Genomic DNA, 20,115 nt, shown 5'->3' with positions numbered 1-20,115 from the left:
CCGCGAGTGCTATTAGAGTTGCGTTTAAGTAAATGAATATTGATCCCGTCCGATTTGTTATTATTTAGAGTCTTGCTTTTGAATAAAGTCTTTCGCGTTTTCTTTCAGGGTAGTGTTGCGAATAATAATGAATCGCGTTTGCTATTAGTGTCGCGTCTGATACATCGCGTCCGTTTTGAAGTAACTTTGTATTTATAGTTAGACCAAGAACAAAAAAAGGAGACCTCCCATGGATTTTTGTTTATATTTTTGAAGAATAGAGAATAATATACGTTTCTTCTGTTGCAGGTGACTGAACCAAATTCCGAATGGACTATTTGACAATAAAAACACTGTCATATAAAGTATACATTGTATGTTTCAGAAATCGTCGTCAGGTTAAGTCTTGGTGTCAATTTTTTTGTTTTAATTTTTTTAAATACATCCCCGGCCGGGAAGGGGGGAGGTCACACAATACACACATACACACACACAACATTTAGATTAAGGATAAAGGTGGCTAGGATGTGGTTTTTGTCTTGGCCACTCAATTTTTTTGGGTCTCCATATGCAGTAACCTCCACGTGGTGAGACCTGGACCCTCTATATTATTTGAAGTATGTAATTGCTAACTGCACATCGCCACTAAGGGTCAGATGACATTATTAATTCCATACCAAGTAATATGAGCTAATGGCTGCAATTTTTCTCGTTTACAAGTAAATGAAAATATGGAAACTTGGAATTAGAATCAACGCATATTGATGCTATTATTATCATTATTATTATAAAAGTCGATACTATATAAGACGTAATAAACAATGTCTTATATAAATATCTTATTCGTTTCTATTTCTATTCAAGCTACATAAGTTAGGTAATGTGCACAAGCAGTTCGAAGGGTTTTCGTCGTTTCAAAAATTACAATTTTTGAAATGACGGAAATCTTTCAAATTCCGTCTTCACTTTCTCTTCTTTTAAAAAACCCGCTAATGTACATATATGCATATGCAGACTCTACTGATACTAGCGATAGGGATCTAGGGATCTAGAGTCTAGAGGATCACTAACTGCTACCAACCTTTCCACCCTTGGATCTCATAGATAGGAGGTTTATTATATTGTACAAAACAAAACAAAACCTTTCATATCGTTATCTTAATCATAAACTTTCCCTAAGTAAAATTTTAGGAGGTTTTATATTTATTCGATAAATTAATTTTTGGTGCAGTATAACGAAACTGTAGTGTATTATTGTGCATTACATTTGAAGAATGCAAATTCGTTGATTGTAAACAAAAACGAAGCGGCAAATTCAACTGCAATTAAATATGACATTGATAACAAACAATGTTACTAATTTGAATAAATATGAAAGTTCCTTTTACTTCTTTTGTTGGATCAGTGCTGTTTTTTATTCTGCTTATAATGTGTTTTTAACCGGTGCTTGTAAGAATTTGAATTACTTATTTTTCTATGCAATATCAATCTTTCATTTTTCAATGTCACAAATGATTTTTAGATTTTAATAACTACCATGATTTGTACAATGATTTCGCACCAGGCTGGGCGTGGATCGGTAGGAAAAAAGATGTTTCTGATCAAGAATGGGGAATATTGATACCATTATTAATTAAATTAATACCATGGATATTTTGCCATCATCTTATTAGTTATACCATTAAAGCTGGATCAAATAGAATGGTGTGATACTTCAATATCATTTTATGTTTTATTATTTGTTTTATATTTACTAACTAATAAGGATTGTATATTTTTACAGTTATTATGTGGCTGGTATATTTTTACATCTGTTTCATTTTTATGGTTTCACATTGGAGAATTAGGCGCATTGTGTATATTGATTCAACCAAGCATACTGTATATTTTAACATACAAACGCAACAAATCTACAGTATGGTTGATAAACGTATTATTCTTATTGATAATACACTTCCTTAAAATACCGGGTGGTAGTTTTCAAAGTATATTAAAACTCAATGATGAAAAGCATTACATTTTAACTCTTACGATGTGTTGGATTCAACTAAGAAGCATTAGTTTCGCTATAGATAACATACAAACGTGCTCAGAAAACAGATGTAATAATATATCGCGTTTATGGAAAAACTTTTTATGGGGATTAGCATATTGCTTATATTTGCCTACATTATGTTTAGGACCATTGATTTTATATCACGAATTCATTGATTCTGTATGTATCATTTTATCCTTGCATTACAATTATATTTCCATTGACTTATTACGAGTTGATAATACATCAATTTTCACAGATAAAAGGGCCGTTTCAGACCTGGAAATTAGCAGATCTAAAACATTTTGCTTTAAATATAATTAGATATATTTTTTGGATATTTTTTGCCAATTTTTCCTTACATTTCTTCTATTTTAATGCAATGCAGTATCATGTTAAGGTAAAACTACATTTTTAAATCTAATTTCATTGGAATTAGATTTATCTAATTAAAATTACATTTTTTTTTCGTGTACCAGATTGTTGAATTCTTGAATCCATGGGCTCTATATGGATTAGGATATTGTATGGGACAATTTTTTTTAATTAAATATGTTGTGATATATGGACTGAACCATACTTTATGTATGATAGATCATATAAAAGCACCCTCTCAGCCTAAATGTGTAGCAAGAATTCATTTATATTCCGATATGTGGAAGTATTTTGATAAAGGTTTATATAAATTTCTCATAAGGTAGAGTATATGAGAAAAATTATGTGTTAATATAGAATAAAAATTTCAATTACTTCTAATGCATTAAAAAGTATTTAAAGGAAAAAGGACGTATTAATATTTTTCAGATATATTTACACACCGTTATTAAAGTCAAATTTCAATAGAGTATTCGCCTCATTTTTGTGCTTTGCATTTGTTTTTGCTTGGCATGGAATGCAAAGAAATATTTTTATTTGGGCATTCCTTAATTTTATAGGGTTAAATATTGAAAGTTTAGGAAAGTCAGCTGGGAGAAGTAAATATTATTCCAACATGCAAACAAAGTATATGTCGCCAGTAAATGCCAGAAGATTCAATTGTATATTAGCGAGTCCTTTGCTAGCAATGTCGGTAATATCTAATTTTTACTTTTTTGCTGGTGAAGAAATTGGACATGCTTATGTTTACAGAATATTACATGGTATTACCTAGTTCTAACACTTTATTTCAATGTCTATAATTTACAGAAATTTCGGATTACCGATTAGGGATTCTTGTACATTTTCTATTACAGATATGTGGCATGCTACGCTTGTTTTACTTCTTTTTCTTTATTGTTGCTGTCAAGTGTCGACAGATATAAAAAACTGGGAATTGAAAGAATATTAGGAGACTCGGAACGCCAAAGGTAACGGAAAAAGATAACTCGAAGAGTGTTAGCAGACGGGAATAAACATTTTTCGTAGTTACTTTATTAAAGAATTCTCAAGTATTTTATTGTTTTAAGTACAAAATGGGTATAAAAATACAATATGTAACTAAAGTTATTCTTCGCGTTAATATCGGTACTATTATGTAATGTTTATTACAAATAATAAAATGTTTAGTACAAAGTATATGTATGAATATTTTTTATATAATTATTGTATTGTAAGCAACCAGTTTTAAAATGCACTTAAGGCACATATAGTTTATAATGAACAAATGTTCATGAATATAATTTCTGAATTACTATACTATGTTTTCTACAGCAGGTGAAAAATTGACTTGTTTTTAATTACTATATACACACACATGAGAATACAACAAATGTTTACATTTTTTTTTTCATACGAGTTACGAGTATTAAAAACATTGTGTATGTTTAAAACTGATGCTTATCAATGTAGAATTTTAATTGTGTGCTAAAATATTATCAAATGCGTAGTTTTCATTCCTTTTTAGCTGCCGTATTCGATAATCCAATTTTAATATTGCTGAAAGCTTTTAATTCTAATTATGTATTATTATATTATTTATTTTTGTATTACTTAAATTTCTAAAAGTGGGCTATATTTTAAATGACTTTTAGAATATTAGGAATTTGAAGGAATACTTAGGAATGTTGATTTTAATTCAATTTTATAGCATTGTATATGCAGAATCCGACAGTAGCAAAGACATACTTTTGATCATTATTTACAGAAGGTGATTTAACGAAAGATTAATTTTTCTTTTTTAAAAAGAATTTTTGAGTATCTAAACCAAATCACAAGTTTATAATATGTTGTACGATATTCAGAAAGTACTTCGTTAATTTTCGTGTTAATATCGAAACGTTAATTTAATTCTACATTACTTAAAGAAAATTAAACTTCTCTCTTACATAGAAAAAATGCAGCTTTCAAAGAAACAAATCAAAATGAATAGATTTATATCTAGAAAAATAATATTTTTAGTTGATAGTTACTTATCATATACAACTTTTTAGATTTTGTTTAATTTTTTAAAGCTTAAACAGTAAAAAAATATGAATTCCTTAAATTAGGAAAAGAGGCACTATTTAATCCTATTCTGAACTAGACATTGTATTTAAAATATTTCATTACGAGTTATTCTACTAATGATTATATCATTACAAATCTCTGTTCATTGTAACTTAACAAAGTGATTTTATAAACGATTATCAACGTAAAATTTTCAGACTTTGTATTTCCATAATTTTTACATACTGTTAGTATATTTTAACAAAGTATTAAAAAGTATTATGTGAATAATATTTTGAAATAGATTCAGAATCCTACATTATGTCTTGTACAAAATTAGTAATAACTGTTATACCTACGAGCTATTTATATTCATCTCTATCGTTGTATTATCAGCTAATTATTATATTTTCAAAAGAGACACTGAGAATGTAATGTCAAAATAAATCTATCGAGTTCTGTGGAAGACATTTTTCAGATATATTTCAACAAAATTATTGTAACTATTGTAAATGATACAACTATATGTGGTTAAAGTGTTCCAAATTAACATAAGAACATAACGTATTGAACTTGGTTATTTACATTTTTTTAAAGTGCAGTTCATTTAGCACTAAAGAATGTATATTTTATGTGCGTATAGATATATGTGCTACAAATAGTAGCATAATATAATAAGAAAATTTTCAAAACAACTTATTATCAATATTCGTTCTTATTAGGCAAATTCAAAATTTATACTACCAACGTTTGGCACAGAAATAAGTGTTACAACTTTTAAGTAACTGTATCTTGTATTAATACCTTTAAGTAAATTGGATTTCGTTATTATTTTACTTACTTAATTTGTTAATATGTACATACATGATTATTATAGCAAGTTCAACAAGACTGTCCTTTTCTAAGCTTAACACTTGGAATGCCTAATACGCGATGATTCAATTTTCAAAATAATAAGATCCATACTTGACAATTTGAAAAACAATTTTACTTCGCAAGAAACAAAATAAATGCATTTTCTGCTCGCTTATCGAAACCTTACTGTATATCAAACTTACGACAATACTGTGCACTCTCTACGATCAAAATTATGAAAAAATACTTTATTAGATTCGATTGTTTTTTTTTTATACAGTGGTCTATTCACGTCCAAAATTTGTTTAGATAGTAGAAAGTATTAAATCTACATTTCTCTTTGCAATATTTACACATAAAAAAATCAAATCATTGCTTCCAAATTTTACACACTATTAGCACATTGTTTATAACTATACTACTACAAAAGTATTTAAACCATTACTAAAAGTGCATTTATTGTAGAATATCTTTAATTCACTGAAATCAAATATTTTGTACCATTTACATTTTACTTACTTCTTTCAAATGTCTGTTTCTTAATTTCATTATCGGCAGTGTTATTTTGATCAATTTTAAGAACACTATTCTGTAAAGTATCGTTAGTCAATAATAAAATGGTATTTTCATTTACATTTTGCTTTATATTGACTGCTTGCATACATTTATTAAGGAATGTAAAATTTTGACCTTTATCGAGTTTCGTTTTTGATTTATTTTCCTGATCATTACAGGCTTTTAATTGATGCGGCACTATATTGATGCATTTATTTTGTACTATTATACCAGTTAAAGGCTGATTATGAATATATAAACGTTGTTTAGTTTGATGTAACAGCTTTTGACTTTTTTGGAGAACATCGCTTGGTGATGCAATCGCTTGATCTTTCGTTAAATCTGTTATTCCTGCTTGATAATTACTTGAAGTTTCATCTCCTTCTAACAAGCATTCGTCATTCTGATTTAATAAAATATCTCCAGTTTCTTCTACATTCTCTATATAGTCAACTTGTTGTTCAGTCACAGAGTTATTTAATATATCATCACCATAATTTTTACTAGTGTGATCCATTATTTCAACATGACTTTCTAATCGATTTTCTGAAAGTTCAACATTTTCTTGAAATTGTATATCGTCTTCGTATTTTATTTCAATGTACGACGACGGCTTATTTATGTTGCGATGAATTAATTCAGATTGATTAATATTATCATGACACACGATTTCATCTTTCTCATCTCGAATTACTTCTAATTTATTGTAAGAAAGACTTTGTAATTGGGATAAATTTTCTTGCACTTCTATATACTCTTCTGGTAAATTATTCTCGTTTCTATTACAAATTTTATTATCTATAGATACTTCAGTCTCTACAAGTTCAGTCTTTAATTGAGATTCCGGATAAACCTCATAAGTTTCAAAACAGTCCTTAATAATCCGTATCGTATCGTTAGACTCCCAATTTTTATCGTCATCGGTACCTTCCTTTATAATATATTCGTCAGCTACGATACCCTGCAGTTGATTATTATTATCATTTTGATAATGCATAATCGTTTTTGCTGCAATTATGCTCTCGTCTACTACATGTTCTTTGCTTACATCGTTTTTCTTTTTTCTGTTAGTTCGAACTTTCTGAAAATCTTCCTCGGAAAGATACAACAACTCTCCGGTGGTCGTTAAAACTTTTCCGTGTCGCGTCTTCAAATGACGTTTGTACGTGTTCCTTGTTTTAAACCTGAATGAAATAAGAGCATTTTTATTAATACAATGACATTTACATCTCTATATTTATAATATAAACATGTTTTAACATATTTCATTTACCGTTGTCCACAGTCATCGCATCCGAATGGCGCTTCTCCAGTATGCCTGCGTCGATGTTCTCGAAAATGCGATGGATGTCTAAACTTCTTTCCACAATCAGCACAAGTAAATCGTGTCTGATTTTGATGAATCAACATATGATATTTTAAGCTATGCCTTCTTGTGAAAACTGCTCTGCATATACGACATTCGTATGGTTTTATTCCAGCATGACTGCGGTAGTGAGATACTAATGTTGTAGGTGCCGTAAAACTCCGCGGTGGATTACAAATTCGACATTGAAGATTACTCCCTGTTGGATTCCCTTTTTTCTTAATACGATCCATGAAGGCAAGTGCCATTTCTCTTTCCTCTTTACTAGTGCCTATAAATTTTGCTTTTCCTTTAGGTTTAGTGGCTATAGTGTCGGCATTTTTATTGCAACTTTCGCTTAACCATGTCATTTCTAACAATAAACCAAAACACATATAAATACAACAGAACAAAAACATTTGAAATTGTGTAAAAGTACCACAGATATTTTGTATATTCACCTGGTAAATAAATGGTCTCTGACTCTTGACTAAATTTTTCTGACAATTTTTGATTAACATGAGAATATTCCTTCATATGAACAGTATCTGTGCCAACCACCATAAGAACAATCTACATAGAGGAAAATCACTTTTAGTATTTATATAATAATTCGTTGTACTTATATTTTACATTTATGCTTACATTCTCATCTGTTGTTGTATTCTCAAGAATACTGCTGAAGGATTCCGTTTCACTGCCATTGGGGATTTCTTCTTTCAAACGTTCAAAGTAACTGTGATCTCCAAGCACTTTAAACTCTGTTCTATCTATATCTTTTTGTTCGGAATTATGTAATTTTTTAGGTTTCTCTACTCTTTCGAAGCTTTTATTTTTATTTAGTTCTTTAAAACTAGAATCGTTTAGTAGAATATTTCGCAAGTAATTTGTGGGTTTTTCTACTATAACATTCTTATTTTCTTTATTCAAAGTCTCCTGGGGTTTTCTTGATTGCTGTAATCTACTTTTTTTGTTTAGCAAGCTTGTTTTATGATTCTTATAATTCACCGACTTTGTAGTAAAGGTCTTATCTACAAAACAACATCACACAATTTCATATGTAATATATTTGTATACATATTTTATATAAATATATATATATGTATGGTTACTCACAGGCTTCCTTGTTTGTTTTTAAATATTCTAGGTGTTCCGCTAAATGTACTTTGATAGACATTCTTGCTCTTCCTTCACTCGCAAAACTAGTATATTTTTTACTACATCCATTAATAAGAGCACATGTATAAGAGTATTGCCTTTTCAATTCGTCGCTTGTAAAAATAGAGAACTGTTTAACTAATTGCGATGCAGGCATAGACAAAAGTTGCGGAACATTGAACAATGATTCCTGAGTCTTTCTTTTTGTACACTCTACTTTTGATTTGCATTGTGAAGCCAGCAATGATTTACTATGTTTCTTTTCTGAATGTAACGTTTGAGATGCAACTTCTGCAAGCATGTCTAACAAAGCAGCGGGACTATCATTTCTTATAATACCTGAAACAAACATAATCGCACAGTAATTACCAAAATTCATCTATAATCAATATTATTTTTCTATTATACAGGACCAAATACTTTCTCAATTTTTAATAAGAACGATTTTATTGAATAGAAAAATTGATAATAGATGACTAGAATATATGTAACTTATACATATATATGTATGTGATTTTTTAATAAATATTCCACTACATACAAAATTGCATGTAGTAAACAATTATATGTGTATTGTTATTATGATATAAAAATCCTGTACGATTTCATTGACAATTTTTATCTTCTTATTTACAAGTACAAATCATCTTTATTTTATTCGTTGCATCAAGTAGTAACATGCTTGTAATAATAACAGAATATGTGATCTTTTGCTGACATCATGACATATGACAGTCAGTCGACGAAACATTAAAATTGTTAGTTTTACAAATACAATAAAGAGATTATTCATCTTTCAATACGTAGCAAAAATAAAGATACAAGTACGAAGATGAAAATTGTTCATTTGTCCTTAACATGAAATTGTTCTCGTCTTTAAATTTCTTATTTTTCAAGCGTCATTCTAGCAGACGCCATAAGTACGCCCAGCAGACGGTTTTTCAATTCATCTTTATTATCATCTTTAAAAATGTATATATTTTTCATAAATAGTAATGTATTTGGAAGGCAGACATTTTTGCCACTTAAAATAAATAAACAAATACCTCCATTATATGAATTAGAAGTGTATTCATAGTTTGTTTTGGTGTTCATTATGGCATTCGTATTCGCGGCGTGTCTTCATTCCACTGCTTTCTGTGCACAACAGGTTCGTTCTTGTTGCTTCCTAGTTTGTTCTTCTTGTCAATCCTGAGAACAGCATTGCCAACGCGCAAAACAAACATTTTCTCTTCAGTTTGTTGTACGTTTTAGCCAATTTTAACGTAATCTAACGTATATACAAACTTAAAATTTAAACTATTTAATTTGTATAAATTGTGAGTTTCTAATTTTCATTGTGTCTCTTGGTAATTGAGCAGTACGTATTTTATGGCGCGTCATTTGAAATTAATCAACATATTTTCAGTAAACTTAAACGATTAACTTTAATTTTTTTCTCTTTTATTTAAAAAAAAAAGGAACAGATATTTAGGGGTTACTACAGCTATTGGATGATTTTTGATAAACAATTTTATTATTCAAAAGATAGCTATCAACTGTCATTTATTTATTTCATTTATACATACATACATATTACACAGTATTTTTTTTTGTCATTATTATCACTATCAGTGAATTTTAAAATACAAATAAATATGCCCTGATACGAAAGAATAAATTATATATAAATATGTATATATACTAATTCATTGTCGATGCAAAAATAAAACTAACAATTTATCGAACAATCAATGTAATACATATTTCAGAATGGTGTACAAATTCTCTAATTGTTGATTCTTAATGTTTGATTACATTAAGTTGTAAGTTTGTAACTTTTTGGATATGACACTAATAGTTGTAATATAAAAATAATATACATACTAAATTCAACGTTTTTTGTCTTCGTTACGACTTTACAGAGTGTTTAGTGTTTGTCTGTCAATTTCGACATTAGTGTAGTTTATTATAACTACTTGCAGGTTCCTTTTTAAATCCATCGGTTTCAAATATGTCCTTAATAATATCTTGTTTTTTCTTGGTGTGAGTTGGTAAACCGTGAAACAAATTTTCTGTTATTTGCTTTCTACTTGTTGCATTATGTTTCTCGTAATCTTGATTTAAAAATTCAATATTCTCGTTATCATCGATAGCCTTCATCGTTGCCAACAACTGCTCTTTATTGTAATTAATCGGTTTTGTTCTGGCACTGGTTTCATTTGTACTATTAACATCAGCATTGCTAGGTACAACATAGATTGAATCAGTCTTAAGAGATTCCGAATTGTTCAATAAAACATCGGCACTTTTTAAGTCTTTATTTACTTCTTGCTTATTCAATTTATTTTTTGTTTCTACATTGTGATTGCCTGCAAATCTGTTATCATATACTGTTTCTGTTTCATTCTTGTACGTTACATTTGTTACTTGTCCTTTGTCCAAATAGCTTGACGTTTTTAATGAATTCTTCCTAGATGGTTTGCTTTGCAAATTGTTAAGAACTTCGTGTGCATCTAATAATGATTCTGTATTAATATTTGTCAGTTGTATCGTGTCAGAAGCTTTAAATGATGTCTCAAGTTGATTATACTCTTCTGTAGAAGATGTTTGTAAGAATGATTTATTTTGAAGTTCGTTTGTACTTGTATTTGCAGCGTTATCTTCTTGTTTGTTAGATTCGGATTGTTCAAGCATATATTTGTGTAAATCTTCCGAAGATTTATTTACATTATTTATTAAATGAGTAACATTGCTTTGTTGTGTATGAGTATGATCTTCATCATACCGCAAATTATACAAATTTTCATTGTTTACGTTTTTGGTTGTTACTTGTGTTCCTTTAATTAAATTTTGATACGCTGTGTATGATTCATTTAACCCACGAGAAGGTGTCGATTGTTCCAATTCTTCATCAGAGCTATAACGTGTTTGATCATCGCATATAGACGAAATTAGTTTAAGAGCATCATTTTGATGGTTTAGTGATAAATAATGCTTAATCGATTCCTGTCTTATTTCAGATTCAGTTTCCGAATCATCTTCATAAGAATTCTTTCTCTCAGGTTCCAAAACTTCCAATTTATCTCTGAATGTAGAATTAGAAAACGTTAATTCCTTCGAATCTGTAGTATCGTCCGCATTGTTAATTAATCTGAAATGCAATGAAACGTTATAATTGGAAAACAAATTTGGAATAAAAGTCGAAAATAATAAAGACAGTAATATTTTCAAACCTTCTGCATAGTTTTCTGGAATTATTAGCTATACTCGTATGATCATTTTGAAAACTTTCATCTTCACTTTCACCATCTTCAGACGAATAAACAACTTTTTTCTTTAACAAATCATGAAAACTATAGTTTCGATTTTCATATATTTTTCTAAAACTGTCTGCACTTATTTCATACTGATTTCCATCGGTCTCAACTTGTTTTTCGAGTCCTTCCGAACTATCCGAATGCATTGAAATTTTTGAATTTTTATCTAGTTTAAAACCTACTTCTTTAGATTTTTCTTCGGAATCATTCAATGGAACTTTTCGATGTGCTGATTTTTGGAGACGATACTTTCTTATTTGTTCTAAATTAGTCATCGTTTCTGTTTTCAAAGAATTTGTAGTTTGATTTAAATTTATCCTTTCATCTGTTCTTGTGCTTTTATCATTTGATTCGGATGTACAAAGTACAGGCTAAAAATGGTAAAATTAATAATAACTAAATTTATTCCTAGCAGAATTTTAAACACATAGAAATTAATTTAATAAGAACAACTTTTACCAAACTACTTTCTTCTACGTCTCTTTGCCATCTTCTACTTTGATCCGATAACTTCAATGGATTCGATGAGCTAAAATGTGTATTAATGCATGTAAAAAATATTATATGGAAAAAAGTTCAATACTGCATTTTTCACATACCTAATATCCCTTAAATTTGTGAGGGACTGTGTACCAAATTGTCTATTTTTATTAGGGTGTAATAGTTGACCGCTATAATATAATCTTCGTTCTTTATTATCTAGCAAGTGTTCTAAACTTTTCAATTTTTCTATCGTTTCGTCTAAGTGCTTTTGCGTTTCCTTTCGCTTGGAAACTTCTGTATATAATTGCTGCTTCAAACATTTACTTTCTAGAGCCAATTTTCTGTGCAGCGTCTAATGAGATATTAAAATATATAAACGTTAAATAAAAAATAATATACGATAATATTAAATTTTTAATTCACCTGTATAGTGTCTTGCTGTTGTTGTATTCTGTAATTTAAATCAGAAACTTGTAGTTGTAACTTTTCTCTTTCTCCCAAATTACGATCTTTACTGAGTTGTAATAAATGTTTGTTTTGAGACTGTCAAAATAGTATACAAACATTGATTTCCTTTCATTTATTCATAACTAAAAGTATTACATACATTCGATATTCACCTGTAACTGTTGAAGTTCATTTTCTTTTTCTTTCAATAAATTGCACGTTTCTTTATGTAAAACTTTCAACTTTTTATACTTAATTTGAAGTACTCGTAATTCCTCGTGATGCGAGTTAATGATCCGTGGTAGCTCTGCATTTGTTCCTTCGTAACGTTTCAATGCAGAATCCTGTCGTTTTTGTAATGACTTTAATAGTCTGTTTTCATTAGCTAACTCCTGTAGAGAAAGATATAATTATATTCAGTATGCCTGCAATTAATGTATATTTTTAATTGATAAATGTATCTTCAATATATTTATATCTCATTTATAAAATACAGCAGTTAGAATAATTACATTTAACTGATAATGCGCATCAGCCAATTGATTTTGCAATTCTTTAATGCGTAACATTTTTGCTGACAGAACTCTTTGTTTTATACTATTTTTATTAAGTTTTGAGTGTTCCGATAGAGGCTTCTGTCGAATACTACTTTGGTAAAGTTGTCCTGTAAATAATAATTAAGAATAAAGTATAAATCGATAAATTCAATTATTATACAAACTGTAAAAATAGATAAACAATAATATTCATTTTAACTTAATTTCAATACAAACCAAGTAAAGGATGCAAGTTCTTTTTGTTGGATGATATGCATGCTATATTTTTATGCTGTGTACTAGCTTTCGTTTGCACTGTTGATCTTCTTAAGTTAGAATTTTGTTTCCTGTAAATTGTGTACGTATCGTGTTAAAAAATTGATAGTAATGTATACTTATCCTTTATTAGTAGGAATGTTAGTACACAGTTTAAATGTATAATAATAATAAAAATATACAAAGATACTAATAATATATTATATGAAATAGATATGTCAATTAACATGTAAAGTGTTTAAACTGTACTCATTACCTATTGAGGTTTGTCTGGTCATTTAAGTGTACTATAGGTAACGTAGGCACTTCAGTTTGCATTTTGCATTCGTAAATACTGCATCACAATTATCATCTCAAGTCTGCATAACATATCTTTATAAGAATAAATTATTATAAGATTGTCAAAAACTTATTGAAGACCCATCAGCATCCATAGTTGTTGTTAAGTGGTTTCCAAGGTAACATCCTACACAACATTTCACTAATCAATGCTATTTAGAATTATACATATTTGAAATAATTCTTTAATCATTTCCTTTATTTTTATGATAAAAATATATATACAGAAATAGTAAAAAGTATACATTGAAAAATACGTCCAATCAAAAATATTTAAGGTAACTTGATTTCGTCTTAAAATCTCGGTAGGAGAGATATCTAGGATATGAATATGTAATAAGTAATAACAAAGAATAACAGTGTTCAGTTACTCTTTTATTTCGTTTTTACTATCATAACATAAGAATATTCTAAATTTATAGAAGCATTTTTTGTTCGATGTAGTATATACACGTTGGTAACATAAGAAGTTGAACCATCTTTTATCTACCATGTCATTCCGAATTTCCTTCTATATTTACAGATAATATAGTATACAAATTATATTATTCAAAAATAAATTAACGAAGAGTATCGTTTCTCTTTTTTTTTACAAACATGGATATTATACAATTTATTCATATATAAATAAACATGCGCACAGCACATGCATTCTTGTAATACAATCTTTGTAATATGAATATGAAACAATCCTAAATACACATATTTCTAATGACTTGTTTACTGTTGCATATTGTATTTATAATACATAATACTAGGAAAGATAGTTGGCTTCATTTTTTATGATAAACGTAACTGTTTTTATATTAAAATTAAGAAAAATTTAACCACGCGGTTAAAATTATAATTTTAAAATAGTCATTCTCGAATACATTTCGTGTCATTACGCTACGTAACGACAATCTTTACATAGATCTTGAACAGAGTTGTTTCCCTGACAAATCGGTTTCAAATTCATTTTAAACATATTTAAAATATAATGAGCATTTCTTAATTATGTATTTTTAATCATAACTCTTTATAGATATTGTTACCTGTGTCTTACGTAATCTGTTCACTTAAACTCCTTGCGTCCTACAATTATTATTTTGCTCTTTATTAGACTTGAGCATACCTATGTGTTGAGTTTTCCACAATTTGTTGTAAAAGGAATTCGGCATAGCAAGTAAAGAATCGTGAGTTCCTCTCTCTACTAAAGTAGCGTTATTTAATACTAAAATTTCATCGGAATCCATAACGGTAGATAAACGATGTGCAATAACAATAGATGTTCGTCCGACAGTTGCTCGGCGTAATGCTTCAAGAATATTCTACAAATATATCATTTAAAAATATTTTACTATTAAATACAAATTAATAGCATGTAAAACACAATATATCTTACTTACGTGTTCTGTAATAGAATCTAGAGAGGATGTAGCTTCATCAAAGATTAATATCGGACTATTTTTCAAAATCGCTCTGGCAATTGCTACTCGTTGTTTTTCGCCTCCGCTTAATTTTAGTCCACGTTCACCAACAGGTGTATCGTATCCTTTCGGCCACTTAAGAATCGAATCGTGTAAGTTTGCCATCTTAGCAGCCTCGAAAACATCTTCTTTCGATTTACATAAATTTCCATATTGAAGATTATAAAAGATACTTTCATGAAAGAGAACGGTGTCCTGAAATTATTTGTTTACACTTGTGATTACAAATATATCGTACATATTTATTTATCTCGTTCAGTTTAATTACCTGAGGTACAATTGCTATCGATTTTCTTAAAGTATGTAACTCTATGTCTTGAACATTGTGTCCATTTATATAAACACCTCCAGACTGCGGTTCAAAGAATCGATATAATAATCGTACCACTGTTGTTTTACTAAAAAGATATATCATTAAGCATCGAGTTACTCTTTATCTAAATTACAGATACTTCATTTGAATCTTACCCACAACCGGATCCTCCGACGATAGCAATTTTTTTACCACTTGGAATGTTAAAACTGATGTCTTTAAAAATAGACTTGCCTTCACAATATTGAAAACTGACATTTTTAAATTCAATGTTTGAATTCATCGGAGTTATATTGAATTGTATCGCGTTCTCCTTAGACTGTTATGTTAGAAAACACGTTAATTATTCAAACAACATATTTTTCGTAAGTACGAAACGGAAAATAAATACCTTGATAGCTGTATCCATTGTCATTAAAGTAAACATAGTTTGCATGTCAATGAGGGCTTGTCTAACTTCACGATATACCGAACCCAAAAATCCTAAAGGAACTGACAATTGAAATAAAAGTGCATTGACCATTACCAAATCTCCAACTGTCATAGTACCTAAATTCATTTTGTTCCATTACAATATATTCTTTGAATCACATACATAGAGAAAGATAGAGAAAAATATTTTACCATTTATAATATTTGTTGATGTTAATACCATTATTAAACTTAGAGCAGCGCTAAATATAGCATTCTGTCCAAAATTTAGCATCGCTAAACTTGTACTTGTTTTAAGCGATGCAGCCTCATATTTTTTTAACGATTCGTCGTATCTTTTCGCTTCAAATTTTTCGTTATTAAAATACTAACATAAAAAATACAATCTTCAATCGTTTGTCTAATAGAAGTAGCAATAGAATTTTGTATATACGTAGTTATTCTAATTACAATACTAAGTAGGTTTTCCATATACCTTTACTGTTTCGTAATTGATGAGCGAATCTATCGCTTTATTGCTTGCTTCGTTTTCTGCTTGATTCATGTACATTCTGAATTTTGTTCGCCATTGTGTAACAGCTAATGTAAATATGGCATAAACTCCAACACAACCCAGTGCAACACCTGCATACTCCGGACCACATTTCAAATGTAATATTGTACTGACTAATGCTAACTCGAAAACTATAGGTATGATATTAAATACCATAGCATTTAATACAAAATTTATACCACGACTTCCCCTGTCTATTGTCTACAAAAATATTAGAGATATAAATGATACTATAAGTTTTAAATACTGAAAGTGAATAAACTCTTACAAGGATAAAATAAATTTATCTCGCCTTTGATAATGCTCCAGTTTGTCTAGACAGATGAAAAGCCATATCTAAATTGTGTAAATGTAGGAAAACGTTATTGGCTATTTTTCGAATAGAATGCTGCGCAACCTGTGCAAATACTGCGTTTCGTAGTTCGCTAAATCCAGCCGCTCCTGCACGTGCTATGCCATCTGTTGATGCAAATAAATTATTGTTAGTCATTTTCACATATAAAATAGTGCTTTTAAAACAATCTATTATACATACATCCTACGAGTAACGATGTTGCTACCGTTGCAACAGTTTCTGGTGCAGTTCCTAAACTTAGAATAGCGTTACCGCTACTTGCTATGCTTTGCGCATTGAGAGTATCTACTGCATACTTGAAAATAAAAGGAACACCGACATTTAAAACTTTTGCACCGATAAGTAAACCAACAGCCATTTTAACTCTATTTCTTATATCGGGATCATCCTAAAAAAGAAATGTAATAAACATATATTGTTATAGTATGAATTAACTACATAAGATGACTTACCTTTGGCCAAATGTATCTTAGCATCGCTTTAATCATATTTGTAGATGTAACAGGTTCCTTATCTTGAAACTGGATAGCTTCGCGACTTAAACTGGATACACCCGGATGAAAACAATCTCTCTTTTGTTGAGTCGATTTTCCTCCAGTTAATCCAGAAATTATTAGTGGAAACTTAATTGGAGGCACAATAGATTTTGCTTGCAATACTCTCTTTTTTTTTAGGATGCGATCAATTACATTTCCGCTGCAACACTAAAAATAATTTATGAATTTTTAATTGTTATTTATACAATTTTGTTTATAATAAATTTAACTAAAGTATCATTGAAGTTGTCGTTAGAACGCTATTCTTTCTGCATTAGTTGTTCTTTGCTATTTGCTAAAAAGGTGTAAGAACATTTATAACGAATGTTTTTAATTATAAATAAAAAAAACGTAAAAACACTTTTAAATAATGAAAAAATAAACAAAGTTTAGTCCGAAATTTTAATTTTTTTATTAAAATATTACAAAGTTCCCGGAGTATATTATTAATTTACAATACATGTTTCTTGTATATATCTTATCAATTATGTTATTCCAATTAACAATGTATGCAAATGTTATTTGATAATTCATTTAATATCGTAATGTATTCTTCTACAAGGTGTATCGCAATTGAAAAACCATGAGTGTGATGTTTGTACTTTTGCATATTTCTCAAATAATTTATTAATTCATTTTTTTTTAAATTTAAAATTTTGTTTGCTACATTGTATATATCAAACAAATCCTCTGAAGTAAGAGAATCTCCATATATTTTTGCACACCAATGTTCTTTTTGTAATTTTGTAGTTATTATGAATAATGTTGAAATTGCATTATAATTTAAATTTTGTCTTGTAAATGCCATATTTTTTTGTAGTTTGTTACATACAATAAAATCGACTTTAAATTCTGGAATGTTAGTGCATGCTTGTATGTCAAAAAGATCAAAATAAATTTCATCTAATGGATTGTTTGGTATAAAAAAGCCATAGTGAACGTACAACTGAAGACTATTATGTGCACCGTAATTGATGAAAACTTGTGACTCCTTATTAAAAGATTGTAACGTAGTGATCTTATAAAATTTATTATCATCTTTATTTGTGACCATAGACACGTTGACGGTAGCATTAATATCATGATTAAACAAATCTAAGAATGGAGCTAGTGCTAAATTATTGGGATGTTTTATGTTAATAAGCATATCTTTATTTGTCTTTATCTGATCTGATTCTATGTAGACAGCTCTTGTGTTAACTATATAATATGCCCACTTATATTTTTCAAATGTTATTATAGTTTTTAAATCTTTATCACAATGAGGACAGTTATGTTTTTTATTTAAATTTAAACTATTCATAGACTTAATTAATAACTGGAAGTCATTTTGAATCTTGTGAGATTCATACATACAATCGACAATAAAGGCTGGCAATATATTCTTTTCTTTAGGTGTACAAAAATCTGGATTTGTTAAAACTTGTGGTAGACAATTAATATAATCATACCATTTTGAAATATTTTCTAGATGGGATTCGTATATGAGAAATACTGATAATATATAATGAGGACTGTAACATTCTGTTTCTGAAAAAATAATATTAATATAGCTCCAAGATATTGTTGCTGTTGTTATTAATATCTCGTATGGTATTTCGATCAATACATCATTGACTTTAATATCCTTCAACGTTCTTAATCCCCTACCAGTAATAGGAAAATTAAATGGAAGTAAATCAGAAACTGATAAACAGTTATTCGATAATAACCACAATTTTAGATGCGCCAAACATTCTTCTTGTTTTGCTATTTCTTTATCATTTAGCTTCTTCTTTTGATGACGCTTTCTTGACGTTCTACCCATTATGTATAAGTATATATTATATCTGTAGAAGCATTACTTTACATTATTGATTGTAAGATCTGTGTCAATCAGCGAATATTCATTAATGGAAATACATTATAGGAATTGTACGATCATAGTATGTCTTCTGTTCGTTATTTGACATTTTAATTAATAATGTGATTTAATTAAAGATATTAGATAATTCTACTACAAACTAATATTCAAAATATTCTATGAATCGTGGAAATATATATAGATATATATATATCAGAAATATTACCCTAACTCCAAGCGCTGGAAGCATTAGATTGCGAGTAGAAAAGTGAAAGAAATCTCCTTCGGAATAAATAATTTGTCGTCGTGATTTAAGCGAACATGTAGTAAAAGATTTAATCCAAAGTTTCCTTTCATTAGATCCCACTTGTGGCAGGCGACGGCATAAAACAATGCTTAACATTATCTCAGAATGATTTATTCACAAATGAAGATACAAAAAATGATATTCAGAAAATTAGGTTATTGGATCATGGCATAGACCAGTTACTTTTAACAACCCACACCAATGCACTGCAAAATATTACTGTACTCGACATTCGCAATCCCGACTATACTTATCCATTTGCGACACATTTACAAAATTCACAATTAAAGACGTCTCTTCAATTATCCACCAAAACATTACGCATACTCTGTTATCAATTCTTGCGTATTCTCCTGCATGTGATAACTAATTCGAATTTATCTAAATATCCAATGATCTATTGTTCTCCAAATTTAGAAACAGGTACATAACTGCAAAAAATCATCGATACTGAACTTTATTAAAATTAAATAAGAATTGTTTAATTTTCTAGGACCAATTGAAACGCCACACCTATAGAGAATTAATGACTTTCTTTTTAGCCGACAAAAGTCATTATACACCCGGTATAGAGTGTAGATAAGATCTAAATATTAT

General features: G+C 29.0%; 4 protein-coding genes across 7 annotated transcripts; 1 reads left to right on the top strand and 3 right to left on the bottom strand.

The window, feature by feature from the left end:
• The first annotated feature begins 1,052 nt into the window (after positions 1-1,052).
• Positions 1,053-3,385, top strand: LOC128876844 (protein-cysteine N-palmitoyltransferase HHAT). 2 transcript variants are annotated; one of them, XM_054123566.1, is made up of 7 exons: positions 1,053-1,428; positions 1,502-1,683; positions 1,763-2,194; positions 2,274-2,414; positions 2,494-2,689; positions 2,950-3,153; positions 3,247-3,385. In XM_054123566.1, the coding sequence occupies exons 1-7, from the start codon at positions 1,311-1,313 to the stop codon at positions 3,339-3,341; spliced, it is 1,368 nt and encodes a 455-aa protein (XP_053979541.1). In that variant the 5' UTR covers positions 1,053-1,310; the 3' UTR covers positions 3,342-3,385. The 2 variants fall into 2 exon arrangements, with proteins under 2 accessions (XP_053979541.1, XP_053979540.1); XM_054123565.1 differs by having other exon boundaries at positions 1,054-1,428; positions 2,494-2,711; positions 2,819-3,153.
• A 2,389-nt stretch (positions 3,386-5,774) lies between these two features.
• Positions 5,775-9,641, bottom strand: LOC128876843 (zinc finger protein 729-like). Of its 2 annotated transcripts, XM_054123564.1 has the most exons (7): positions 9,377-9,641; positions 8,289-8,669; positions 7,818-8,203; positions 7,634-7,745; positions 7,101-7,545; positions 6,876-7,011; positions 5,775-6,788 (listed from the first exon to the last, which is right to left on the bottom strand). In XM_054123564.1, the coding sequence occupies exons 1-7, from the start codon at positions 9,423-9,425 to the stop codon at positions 5,784-5,786; spliced, it is 2,514 nt and encodes an 837-aa protein (XP_053979539.1). In that variant the 5' UTR covers positions 9,426-9,641; the 3' UTR covers positions 5,775-5,783. The 2 variants fall into 2 exon arrangements, with proteins under 2 accessions (XP_053979539.1, XP_053979538.1); XM_054123563.1 differs by having other exon boundaries at positions 5,775-7,011; positions 9,377-9,640.
• Positions 9,642-9,869: 228 nt separating this feature from the next.
• On the bottom strand, positions 9,870-13,872 carry LOC128876905 (interaptin). The gene is made up of 9 exons (XM_054123714.1): positions 13,628-13,872; positions 13,333-13,442; positions 13,072-13,223; positions 12,733-12,951; positions 12,536-12,655; positions 12,229-12,464; positions 12,089-12,158; positions 11,546-12,000; positions 9,870-11,463 (listed from the first exon to the last, which is right to left on the bottom strand). Exons 1-9 carry the CDS (start codon positions 13,687-13,689, stop codon positions 10,266-10,268), a joined length of 2,622 nt encoding a protein of 873 aa, XP_053979689.1. The 5' UTR covers positions 13,690-13,872; the 3' UTR covers positions 9,870-10,265.
• Positions 13,873-14,079: 207 nt separating this feature from the next.
• Positions 14,080-20,020, bottom strand: LOC128876906 (iron-sulfur clusters transporter ABCB7, mitochondrial-like). 2 transcript variants are annotated; one of them, XM_054123717.1, is made up of 12 exons: positions 19,438-19,578; positions 18,918-19,197; positions 17,285-17,536; positions 17,013-17,220; positions 16,770-16,936; positions 16,400-16,678; positions 16,117-16,291; positions 15,884-16,041; positions 15,648-15,811; positions 15,448-15,577; positions 15,099-15,374; positions 14,080-15,020 (listed from the first exon to the last, which is right to left on the bottom strand). In XM_054123717.1, exons 2-12 carry the CDS (start codon positions 19,173-19,175, stop codon positions 14,769-14,771), a joined length of 2,319 nt encoding a protein of 772 aa, XP_053979692.1. In that variant the 5' UTR covers positions 19,176-19,197; positions 19,438-19,578; the 3' UTR covers positions 14,080-14,768. The 2 variants fall into 2 exon arrangements, with proteins under 2 accessions (XP_053979692.1, XP_053979691.1); XM_054123716.1 differs by lacking the exon at positions 18,918-19,197 and having other exon boundaries at positions 19,438-20,020.
• Positions 20,021-20,115: the final 95 nt, after the last annotated feature.

The sequence above is a fragment of the Hylaeus volcanicus genome, chromosome 5, assembly GCF_026283585.1.
Source record: "Hylaeus volcanicus isolate JK05 chromosome 5, UHH_iyHylVolc1.0_haploid, whole genome shotgun sequence".
NCBI lineage: Eukaryota > Metazoa > Arthropoda > Insecta > Hymenoptera > Colletidae > Hylaeus > Hylaeus volcanicus.
The sequence above is the reverse complement of the archived record's forward strand: the minus strand, read 5'-3'. Positions and strand labels throughout refer to the sequence as shown.

Bases quoted from the DNA above. Each gene is read 5' to 3' on its own strand.
- LOC128876905 (XM_054123714.1), bottom strand. From the start codon at position 13,689: ATGCAAACTGAAGTGCCTACGTTACCTATAGTACACTTAAATGACCAG. The intron at 12,465-12,535 runs GTGAATTAAAAA...ATATCTCATTAG, and splicing joins AACAGCAAGACACTATACAG to ACGCTGCACAGAAAATTGGC. The intron at 12,001-12,088 runs GTAAAAGTTGTT...TACCATTTTTAG, and splicing joins ACGTAGAAGAAAGTAGTTTG to CCTGTACTTTGTACATCCGA.
- LOC128876844 (XM_054123565.1), top strand. From the start codon at position 1,311: ATGACATTGATAACAAACAATGTTACTAATTTGAATAAATATGAAAGT. The intron at 1,429-1,501 runs GTAAGAATTTGA...AATGATTTTTAG, and splicing joins TGTGTTTTTAACCGGTGCTT to ATTTTAATAACTACCATGAT. The intron at 3,154-3,246 runs GTATTACCTAGT...TTTCTATTACAG, and splicing joins TGTTTACAGAATATTACATG to ATATGTGGCATGCTACGCTT.
- LOC128876843 (XM_054123563.1), bottom strand. From the start codon at position 9,425: ATGAACACCAAAACAAACTATGAATACACTTCTAATTCATATAATGGA. The intron at 8,670-9,376 runs GTATTTGTTTAT...TGTTTGTTTCAG, and splicing joins TTCTAATTCATATAATGGAG to GTATTATAAGAAATGATAGT. The intron at 7,546-7,633 runs GTGAATATACAA...GTTTATTGTTAG, and splicing joins AGAGACCATTTATTTACCAG to AAATGACATGGTTAAGCGAA.
- LOC128876906 (XM_054123717.1), bottom strand. From the start codon at position 19,175: ATGGGTAGAACGTCAAGAAAGCGTCATCAAAAGAAGAAGCTAAATGAT. The intron at 16,042-16,116 runs GTAAAATATTTT...AAATGAATTTAG, and splicing joins ATCAACAAATATTATAAATG to GTACTATGACAGTTGGAGAT. The intron at 15,021-15,098 runs GTAAGTAAGATA...ATATATTTGTAG, and splicing joins TAGATTCTATTACAGAACAC to AATATTCTTGAAGCATTACG.